A 12,270-nucleotide genomic window follows, 5' to 3' on the forward strand; every position below is an offset into this window, starting at 1 on the left:
GGGAGTGAGAACCAAAGGGTTGGAGTTTTTGTGATTTCAGGAGGCCAAGAGTAAACTTTTTTTTGAGAAGACTTCAACAGGAAGATCAGCCAACATTCACATACAGGGTGTTCGGGATAAATTTGACAGTTTCGTAAGGAAAAAGAAAATCTTTGTATCTATTAAATTTAATGAATTGACAAAAAACATTACAGGCAGAGTTAATTACAATACTATCAACAAGATTTACTCAAAATAACCACCATTAGCATCGATCACAGCTTCAATCCTGCTTCGGAACCTCGAACAAGCTGATGCTACAGTCTCCCTGGGAAGGGCCGCAAAAACTGTTTTAATTTTATCCATTAACTGGGCTTTTGTATTACTGGAAGTGCGATTGGTGTCTTTTTCAACTGCGCCCCATACAAAATAATCCATGGGTTAAGGTCTGGGGAGTTTGGAGGCCAAACATTTGGACTGGTGAAGTCGTAGAAATTTTCAGACAACCATTTTTTGACTTTTCCCAGAGGTGTGGCAAGGGGCCGAATCCTGCTGCCATACATACGGCCTACCATTGGCTACCCTTGTTATCCAGGGCTTGACTACAGTGTTTAGCAACTCCACGTAGCCATCTGAAGTCAACCTGAGGCCCTCTTGGAAAAAATGCGGAGGCATCACATTGCCTTCAGAGGATACACATCCGAAAACCATCACAGTTTGGGGAAATTTAGTCTGCATTACACGAGGAATGTCCTTTGTACTGTATGCAAGCCTCTAGTTCATGCCTGATTGTTTTTACTGTATTCAGGGAGCATTGGGCAGCAGTCGAAATATCCTTATTTTGATGGCCGGCACGAATCATCATGATACAAGTTATTCTCTTCCATGATTCAGGTGGGTTCCAGCTATCCATCCTTTCTGACATCTTGTATATGAATTAAGAAGGGTCCAACCTTTTAAATGAAGAGAAGTGTGTGTTAATACATGTAACTTACGGAAAAATATAATTAATTATAAATATGTCAAATTTATCCCGAACACCCTGTAGAAGAATTAAAAAAAAAACATCTGCAGTCATGACTATGGTCAATTAGGCCTTGCAGACCATACTTGTGATATGCCTCATAGAAATCAATTAGAAAAAGACCACCATGCTCCATTACAGTAAATTTAGAAGAGAGACTATTTTGAAATCTGCAGCTGCTTTCAGAAATCAGCCGAATTTTTAATAAATACAGTTGCATTAAATTTCCCAAAATATGGGAAACACTAATACTTTGGGATCTCAGTTTACATCCTAGGCCACCATCAGATGCCCACATAGGGTGCTTCCACCTAGCTAGGACTAGTCTTTTGTCCACATATATTCCCTGATGATTTCCCAGTGACTGGAATGAAATATTAGAATTAAATATTTTTATATTTTTAATCCTTTCTCAGTGCTGTTTCACTATTATCCTTCCTACTGGCCCATACACACACACACATACCTCCAACAAAAGTGGAGGTGATGCATACTATCTATTGAAACAACAAGGATAAGATGTGAAGTTGCCCATCTATTTATTAAGAGATGTGATAATTCGCACTAAGGAAAACAATTAACCAAAATTACCTTGCATTCATAGCTGTGTTCAGTTACCAATAGCAAGAAATACAGTTCCTTGCTATATATTCACCAACTGGAATCTTAGGTATATTACACCTTGGAAAACCAATGGCATTTTTTGTGCTAACTGTATTTAGCATCTTAGTGCGAATTATCACATCTCTTAATAAATAGATATGCAACTGCACATCTTATCCTTGTTGTTTCAATAGATAGTATGCATCACATCCACTTTTGTTGGAGGTGTGTGTGTGTGTGTGGGTGTGGGCCAGTAGGAAGGATAATAGAGTGAAACAGCACTGAGAAAGGATTAAAAATATTTAATTCTAATATTTCATCCCAGTCACTGAGAAATCATCAGGGAATATATGTGGACCCAAAAACTTAATTTGAGATAATTATTTTTGTCAAACAATTATTTTATAAATTAATGAAAATCCAATTCTTACAAAATAATATAGCCTCCATATCAAATTAAGTTTTCTTTATTTTTTTAATTCATGATCATAGTTCAAGCGTAAAAGTGTAAATCGTAAAAGTTCCCTATAAAGCAAAATCGTAAAAGTGCAAACAATCTCTTGCCTCATCTTTATCAACTCTCAATGTTGTGATTTTGCTTTATAGGGAACTATAAATAAATCTTGAATCTTAACACGTAATGTATAAGATTCAAGATTTTTTATACCTGTGTAGCATTCTAGAATGTCTTTGTATCAAAAACAATGTTCAGTTCCTGAAACTGTCATCTTTATTTAATAATGCTCATACGTACGACTAGTATATTCCAAAAGACCTTAAGCTGTGGATAAGCTTAAGGTCAAATGATCAGTGATCCCTGCTTTAAAAACCAACATGGTACTTATGCATGCCACTACACACATCCAACATGCAAGGTGGTGGACTCATACCATACAAAAGAACTCGCCACAGTCTCAAGATTCTCACAATATCCATGTCACGTGGCTCTGAACCCGTAACTGTTGATTGTAAAGCAGTATCTGTTTTGCATTTTACACACTACCATTTTGTCACAAATACCAATGGAGAAGTATCTATTTACTATCAGTAATAGGCCACATATGTTAGTGAAAATAAAGATATAATCTTTTTTTTTCTACATACCTCTAATCCTAAACAGAAAGAACAGACAAATGTTGCTGTATAAGGCAGTAAGTCCAATTCTGAAATGAAACGAAACTGAAGTTAATTGTTTAGATTATATTTGGTCATTCAAACATAATTGACCATGTCATATAATCATATATACATATAATTTGGTCATTCAAACATATAATATAATTAATTGACCATGATTTATAAACATTTAATACCAACAATTTTTACCGAATAGGCTGTCCGTCTTCTTCAGGGCTTATAATGGCAAGAGAAAAAACTCAAAGTGGCTAGTACAGAGAAAATAGAGTAACACTATTGTATAAATTAAACATTAAAACAGAACACAACATTCCACACATGGAGCATGTTGTGTTAGTCACTGTTATGAGAGCACGTTCTGTAGTTTTGAGCGAAATTAAATTCTGGCAGACTGAGTGATCTTATTAAGGTTTTCCATATGTTAGTTTTATTATTCCCTGGTTTCTGTTAAGATTTTCTCCAGAACGGAGGATTACAACAGCCTCTTTACAATTTCTACAACAGAAATCTTCTTGTAGGTAAGGCATGGAGCTGCTATCCCAATCAATACTATGGTTAGTAATTGTGAAATGATGGGCTAGACCTGAGTTGTCTGTTCTTATTAAGATCTCCTATATGTTCTTTTTTTCAAACTGCGATCTCTATGTCTGTCCTATATAGTTTAGACCACAAGTACATGGGATGGTGTACACTCCAGCATGTTTGAAAAAAGCATTAATGTCTTTTGGCAATCTTAAAAATGTGACACAGTCTTGACTAGTTTGAATGCAACTCAAACCAGTCAAGTTGCAAAGTTGCAAAAGTTTTGCGATCTTTTCGGATGCTGTACCTGCATAAGGAATAACTATGCATGAACTGTACTGGGTGATGGCAGGTTGTTGTGGGGGTTTCTACAGAGTGTCCCAAAATTCACGCAAGATTTAAATTTAGCGCCATTTGTGCAGTAAAATGTTGCAACTAGAAAAAAGACAGTGTGACAGCTGACAGTTCAGGGTTATTAAAAATGGAGCGCTACACGAAAGAACAACACATTTTCATTGTTGAGCAATATTTTAAAAATAATGAAGGTTTGGCAGCTACAGTTCGCAATTTTCGTACAAAATATGGTCGGAATAGCGATTTAACTTCAACTGTGAAAAGATTAATTAAAAAATTCAAGGAAACTGGATCAATTAGTGATCTTATGCACTCTGGCCGTCCTTCAACAGAAAACATCGAAGCAATTCATGAGAGTGTTGCTGAAAGTCCAGGAACATCAATTCAGCACCGTGGTCTTGAATTGGGCATTTCAAGAAGCTCTCTACAGCGTATTATGGACTGGTGTAGAGGCTAGCAGGTGAAAGGACATACTGTCGGAGAGCTCCTGAAAGATTTGTGATTTTTGTTGATTTATTAAATATTTTGTTAGATTTAATTGTGTAATTTTAGTATATTATTATAGTTTTATTAGTGTACTAAAGTGTTTTATAACATAATCTATGTCGGGAAGTCGCCGCTAGAGGGATTCGTAATGTGTAGTGTTCGTGAAAGCTCCAGATAAGATTAGCGTTATTTTCAGTTATCGTTAATAAATTTACTTTAATATTGCGTAGTTTGTTTGCCTTGTGTATTTTAGTGTGTCTGTTTGTGTGTTTTTGGTGTTTATAATTTATAATTTGATAAAATACGTTACTAGTAATGGCTCCAGTACGAAGGAAAATGGCAGCATGTAATGATGGTTCGCCATCTTCTTTCAAGAACAGTAATGTAAAGGAGATGATTCGGTGTACTATCTGTGAAATATATTCTTTGCGGAGTGCGGTCAGAGTGTGGTTAGAAGATAATAAAGGAGTGAATGTGTGTAGAAAATATAGGGAGAATGAGGAATTGAAGTGTATTTCGGATCGTGATATTTTTGTCAAACTTCAGAATGAAGAAAATAGGGATATGACAAGAAACGGCGAGGTAGTACCAGAAAATTGTGAAAGTGTGAATGATAGTATTAATGGTTTTACAGAGAATAAAAAAGATGAGATAGATGCAATGAGCGAGATCGCGTTGTTGAATGGTGCGATAGAAAGGGCAAAACAGCAGCTAGAGCGTATGAGCAAAAGTCGACTGAATGAACCAACTAATAATAAAAAGTATGACAGGAAAAATAGGCATATGAGTGTGAACATGAACAAAATGAAGGATAGAGTGCTGTATGGAGACTCATTAGTACGAGGTGTGTTAGACAATTTGACAAAATCGTACCAACCTGGTGCGACCATAAAGGATGTAACTGAGTCTATTAGAGAGCAAAAGGAAAGGGTGAAAGAAATGATTGTTGTGGCAGGTACAAATGATTTGAAAGAAGATAAAATGGAAATGATAGAAGACCTGAATGAATTGTTTGAGGTAGCAAAAGAAAAGCATGATAGAGTTAGAATGATTAGTCTTTTGCCACAGTATGACAGTGAAATGTTTAAAAGGAGGGCCATAATTGCAAATGACTATGCGTGGGTTATGTATGACAAGTGGTGTGGAATTTGTGGATGTGTGGAGTGATTTTGATGGCCGAAAGGATCTCTATAAGATGGATGGCTTGCATTTGAATGGTTACGGTGTAAGGAGACTTGAGAAAGTGTTGCTGAATATAGATGTGCAAATTCAGGGAAACTAGATTTATTAAGGTGGGGGTAGATATACAGTCCTTAGGGAGGCAGTTGAATGTATGAATGAATATAATACGCCCGAGCGAATAAGGACAACAAATCAGAGTGGGACAGTTAATATAAGGCATCAAGGTTGGGTTGGGGCTAATGGGGGTCTTAAATTCATGTACACTAATGCTAGGAGTATTTGGAACAAGAAGGAAGAGTTTTTGCCATGGTTGGCACTTCCAGACCACAGGTTATTGGTATTAGTGAATCATGGCTGACTGTAGATGATATAGCTAGTGGGATTGAATGTGATAGGTATAGTGTGTTCAGGAATGACAGGGAGAATAAAACGGGAGGGGGGGGGAGTATTGTTGATGATAGCTGATGAGCTACAGCCAAGGAGAATAGAAGTTGAATTGCAGGATAGAGAAAAGAGCACATTTGAGGCCATTTGGTGTGAGATTGTGGCTAGCAGAACTAAATATACAATTGGGTGCTGCTATAGACCAGGTGATGGAAAAGATGGTGGTGACAGTATGCACAAGCAAATAGAAGAAATGAGTGGAAGGAGGGTAATTATTATGGGAGATTTCAACTATGGTCGCATTGATTGGAGTAAGGAGAGGACACACGGGAGGAAAGAATTGGATTTTATGCGGTTATTAAGGGATTACTATCTGCGACAGCACGTAATGGAAAATACTAGGGGTCAGAGAGTGCTTGACCTAGTAATTACATCTGAGGATTGTAACAAATATGACCACATTGCCACCAATTGGTGAGAGTGATCATAGGGTCTTGACTTGGGAGGTGGCTAAAGGTGTGGAATTTTTAATTAAAACAGGGTACATGTGGAATTATCGGGCTGGAAAGTATGACAAGCTTAGGAGTTTGATTGATTCAGTGCCATGGCATATACAACTGCAAGGACTAGAAGTCGATAGTGCATGGGAAGAAGTTAAGTGTTTGCATGAAGCAATGGCTGACTGTATACCTAGAGTCCGAATAATAAATCAAGTAGGAGTTAAATGGATGAACAACACCATTAAGCTTGAGCTGCAAAAAAAGAAACTATGGAGGGAATTTAAGGAGAAAGGTGACCGGCAGGCACATGAACGGTATAAAGTGCAGGCCAGAAGGGTAACGAGTGTGGTAAGAAAAGCAAAAAAGGATTACGAAAGAACATTGGCCATGCAGGCTAAAGAGAATCCTAAACAGTTTTTTAGATATGTAGCAAGTAAAAGGAAACATGTACATGGCAGAATGATTTTAAAGAATGACGATGGTAGGGAGGTAACTGAATCAGTTGATATAGTTGAGTTACTGAGTGAGCACTTTGCAAGAATATATCATCCAGGTGGTGACATTGCAGAAATTAATAAACCAGTAGATTATACGGAAATTGTGGTGAATGAAGTGGAGGTGAGTAGTCTATTGCATAACCTCAATGTCAATACATCCGTGGGAATGGATGGTATACCAGCTTATGTCGTACGAGAAGCAGCTAAAGAATTGTCAGTACCCTTGACCATTTTATTTAATTTGAGTCTCTGGGTCAGTCCAGAGGGGGTGGAAAGAGGGGAAAATAGTTCCACTGCATAAAGGTGGTTCCAAGACTGCTGTTGTAAATTACCGACTGATTAGCATATTGGGAATCATTGTCAAGGTCTTAGAGAAATTAGTCGAGAAAAGAATACAGGATTGGATAGATGAAAATGGGATATTATATGGGGGACAATATGGTTTTTGTGAAGGGTAGATCATGCCTCAGTAACTTGCTCACGTTTTATAACACAGTGACGGCTGAACTGGATAGGGGTAATGGGTTTACAGTGATACTACTGGACCTTGCCAAGGCCTTTGACAGGATACCACATGGAACCCTAATCAGTAAACTGGAGCAGATGGGGATGGATATAGGGTTTTGAGATGATAGGAGGGTGGTTGAAGGAGATACCAGAGAGTGGTTTATTCAGGAGTGGAGTCTAAAAGACGGCTTGTGACTAGTGGTGTGCCGCAGGGCTCTGTTCTTGGACCACTACTGTTCAATTTGTTCATTAACGATATGGGAAAGGATCTGAGAGGAAGTGTTCACTTTTTTTGATGATGCAAAGTTGGGTAGAGCAATTGTGAGTGCACAGGATGTCAAAATTTTACAGGATGATTTGGATAGTTTGGAGGACTGGGCTAGGAAAAATGGATGTCAATTTAATGTGGCAAAGTGTAAGGTTATGCACTTTGGGGTGAAAAGAATAGCAGCAGTATATTGCATTGGTGGAACTGTACTCCAGGAGATTGATGAGGCCAGGGATTTGGGAGTGTTGGTGGATAGGGAATTGAAGTTTAGGGGGCACATTGCAAAAGTGACTAAATCAGCTCATCAAATCACTTGGCTTCTGAAAAATACTTTAACATGCAGAGATAAACAAGTTGTTCCTCTGTATCGAGCCTTGATAAGACCCCATCTGGACTACTGTGCCCAGTTATGGGCACCAGGGTTTCTTCGTAATGGGTAGGAAGTGGAGAGGATCCAGAGACGAGTGACCAAGATGATAGAAGGTCTGTGGAATGAACCTTATGAGAATAAGTTGAAGATTTGTGGGTTGCAGAGATTGGGCGACAGGCAAAGGAGGGGTGATATGATTGAGACATTCAAATTACTGAAGGGATTCTATAAGATTGATCCAGAAGATATTTTTGAAAACATGACTGGTGGTGGGAGGACTAGGGGCCATGCATGAAAGCTGGGCAAGAGCGTGGTTGACAAGGGAGTTAGAGCTAGGTTTTTTACTTGGAGAGTGGTGAATGAGTGAAATAAGCTTCCAGAGTCTGTTGTGGGTGCTACGACCGTGAATGAATTCAAGGCAAGGTATGATAGATACCGTGTCAATGTCGAATAGTTGTTCTTGACATGATGTTAGGGCCTCCCTACAATAATAATATTCTCACGAAAGATTTGCATCTTTATGCTTACAAAGTTCAATTGACTCAAGAACTGAAGCCTACTGACCACACACAACGAAGAGTTCGTTGAATGGATTATGGAAATAAAATAAGCATCCAACAACAAGTGGATGCTTATTTTTTGAACAAAATCATCTTCAGCGATGAGGCTCATTTTCATCTTGATGGCTTCGTTAATCGACAAAATTGTCGCATTTGGGGTTCAGAAAATCCACGAGTGATTGTTGAAAAATCAATGCATCCACAACGTGTCACTGTTTGATGCAGATTTTAGGCTGGAGCCATCGTTGGTCCATTCTTCTTCAAAAATGCGGCTGGTAAGGCAATAACAGTTAATGGTGCTCGCTATCGCGACATGATAATTCAGTTTTTTGTGCCTAAATTGCAAGATATGGATGTAGACGACTTGTGGTTTTGACAAGACGGTGCCACATGCCATACAGCCCGAGAAACAATTCAATTACTGCACAAGTCATTTCCTGGTCGTGTAATTTCCCGTTTTGGTGATCAGAATTTGCTGCCCAGATCATGTGACTTAATGCCGTTGGATTTTTTTCCTTTGGGGTTTTTTGAAGTCTAAAGGTTTATGCCAACAAGCCCACGACCACCTACGCCTTGAAGGAGGAAATTGAGCGCTGTATCAATGAAATTCAGCCACATTTATGCAAAACGGTCATAGAAAATTTCAACAAAAGAGTGCATATGTGCCAGCAAAGCTGTGGAGGCAATTTACCCGATATGCTATTCCATGCATAACCCTATACTGTATACTTTATGAATCAATAAGAAATTACAATTTTTAATTAAAAACCTGTGTTATCTATCAAAATTACTTCTTGCATGAATTTTGGGGCACCCTGTATGAAGAATCTTGTTGAATAGATTCTTTGGATAGCCATTTTTTTTTTTTTTTTTTTTTTTTTTTATTAATGTCTCTGATATGAGTAATTTCATCTTAAGAGTTCTTTTTCTTCTGAGATGAAAATGAGATGTTTCGTGGCTCTATTTTTTGAGCATATGTATTATACTGAGCTTGTGGGAAATATGAGTTGATTTGAAATGAAGGTAGCATCCAGTGTATGTGTGTTGGTTTGCAGTAGACTGTTAGTTTGATATTTCCATCTGCTAGTTTTTTCTTGATTAGGGTATCCGCAAATGATAGTTTATTATCTTTTCTCAGTTCCAAAGTGAACTGTATTTTTTTATGAATATATGAGCAACTAAATGGATTAACTATGGGCAGTCTCCCCTTTTGCTGCCCTGTGCAGATCTATTTATGGAAAAGCTAGAAACAGACATTTTCTCAAAATTAGACCCAAAACCTTTAGTGTGGTGGAGGTATGTAGACAATGTCTTCATAATTTGGAGGGACACAAAAACACCTCTTTTGGACTTTTTAACCAAAATTAATTCTTTTCATCAAAAAATACAATTTTGCTCAAAACTACAGAACGTGCTCTCATAACAGTGACTAAGAACAAGCTCCATGCATGTAATGTTATGCGTTCTGTTTTAATGTTTATTTTATACGATAGTGTTACTCCATTTTCTCTGTACTACTAGCCACCGAGTTTTTTTCCTCTTACCGTTATAAGCCCTGAAGAAGCCGGACAGCCCCATTGGCAAAACTTGTTAGCATTAAATGTTTATAAATCATGATCAATTAAAGATCAATATATATTTTAATTAAACTGAAGTTCAATTAACTCAAAACCAACATACTGTGTAGACAAACAATTTGAATTATTAAGCATTCAATTTCATTATTAAGATGGTAAGAATGATCACAAGAGCTATTCTCAATAGCTTAATGGGTCTTGCTTAACAGAACATTAGAACCACCCTTTTTGGATTAAGGCAAGCATATAATACACTTCTATTACTAAAAGGAAAAGATGATAAACATCCAATGTTATTTTATTGCCAATACTGGAAAACCATATTTTCCTTTTTAAACTTTAAGTTTCAAAATGTCATTTAGACAACAATACAACCTTCAGCATGAGATACCTTACTGCCTTAAAAGATGTAGATTCTGTCCAAAATTTCATATTTGAAGATTTTATATTAGTGCATTTGATTAAGGATTTTACTGATTTTGACAATTGTTTTGAAATGTTTATTCCCAGACTAGATAACTTCAAAAAGGTAAACAAACACTGTTTACTTAGCTATAAAATAATGCATGTTTATTATCCTTTCCTTTTCAATGGAAAGTTGAAACTGTTTTGGCTTTTCTCTTAAATATCTATAAATATATAGCTACATTTTATTATGTGCTTTCCTTAATCTGCAAGGCAAGTTCTATAATAATCTTATGTGAGCTTATTACATAGTTTTCTACCTTACATTCTAACATCAGTTATTGCAAATTTACCACAGCTCAAGTGACTATGGACATCTCCTAGTGAGTTGGCAACTAAGTGGCCAAGAGAGCTGTGTTCATCAAGATCACTGTGAAAAGTTTAAATGTTAAAACTGTATGGCAATAGTGATAATTAGTTATTTAAAATATTTTTGTATGATAGGTATGATTGGTAGGAGTGTTCAGTGTAGTTGAAGCTCTGTATTTATTAAATTTCTTTGAGTGCGAGTAAACTGGTGGTGAAACGTAGATCAACCCAAAAGACAAACGCAAGTGGCACAATTTTTCAAAAATGGTGAGATGTCATGAATGCAATACGTATGCTTGGGGAGAGATGAGTTTGGATGTGCAAGAAGTGTAGTATACTTAAAGATTATGAGATATCAATGAATGCGAGTGGTAGTAGGCAAAAGATCATGGATGTAGCTATGAAAGTAAGCAAAGTTGAGTATGACTTAATGCTTAAACAGTAACAGTAAGACAATGGGCGAATGTGGCAGTGAGTTAGTGATGTTGATTAGTAAGACAGCATGCATAGATGGCAGCAAGTTAGTGGCGGTGAGTGGTAAGAGAGCAGTTGTAGCCAGCAGTGAGTTAATAGCAGTGAGACAGCAGATGTGCAAGGTAATGAAAATGCAATTTATGTAAATAGCAGTGAGAAAGTAATTGAAGAGATGAAAGCAGATTTAGTAAAGATGAGGCAAGAGATTAACATATGAGGAATGAAATGAGAAGAATTATAGATTTGCATGGGAATACAACAAAGAATGAGATGAAAGAAATATCAAATGATTTTAGAGTGACAATGATAACAGGTGTGGTGAGTGAAAATCTGCACAAGTCTGTTTTCCAGGAGGTAGAATGAGCAGCATAACTGATAAGAGGAGTACACGAGCAAAAGAGTTGGTAGTGGTAATTAGCACAAGTCAAATCACTAACAAGAAGAACGTAAAGAAGGGATGTCATGAGGCTGTTAAGGGGAGTGAAACATAAGTGTGGTAGGTAAGGTACTCAGTGTGTTGCCCAGGTATGATAATGATGAGTTCAGAAGGTGAGCAAAGATTGTGAATGGTATGCTAGCAGAGTTGCATGCAGAGAAAGTTCATTTTGTGAATGTGTAAGATGAATTTGAGGGACAGACAGAGCTGTATAAAAGAGATGGCCTACATTTAGTCTGAGTCAGTTGGAGAAATTATTGCTACAAGAGAAAATGACTGAAGTAAATGCAAGAGGTGTTGTGGAAGAGCAGGAATAAGATAGGCGAGTTTACAAATGGAGAGATAAGTGGCATGAGTGAAGAGAATGAGGAAACAGGTGGACAGGGTATTGGAGGAAGTCAAGGAGACACTGAGAAGTGTGGATGATGGTTTGAGGAGTAGATGCGTGAGTGTGCAAGAAAAGATTAAGATAGTCAAGGATATGGGATGACATTTAAATCTGCAGATGGGTGTCATATTAGTGATGATAAAGAGGAATGGACGGTGAGGGGGGGAAGCAGTCATATCTGAGAGGTGGGATCAGTGGAACTGGTTATAAAAACAGAAATGAGCAAGTGCATATGCTCACAAATACTA

At 37.4% G+C, this 12,270-nt stretch overlaps 1 protein-coding gene across 1 annotated transcript in view; it reads right to left on the bottom strand.

Moving 5' to 3' along the window:
* LOC150097235 (sodium-independent sulfate anion transporter-like) overlaps positions 1-12,270 on the bottom strand; it is a 217,815-nt gene that overhangs the window by 28,984 nt on the left and 176,561 nt on the right. The window contains exon 14 of the mRNA XM_090407626.1: positions 2,711-2,769. Coding sequence (XP_090263752.1) covers positions 2,711-2,769 — 59 coding nt within the window. The remainder of the gene's footprint in view (positions 1-2,710; positions 2,770-12,270) is intronic.

Source organism: Typopeltis vanoorti, chromosome 17, assembly GCF_054136105.1.
Source record: "Typopeltis vanoorti isolate ZY-2024b chromosome 17, IOZ_Tvanoo_1.0, whole genome shotgun sequence".
In the NCBI taxonomy this organism is placed as follows: Eukaryota; Metazoa; Arthropoda; class Arachnida; order Uropygi; family Thelyphonidae; genus Typopeltis; species Typopeltis vanoorti.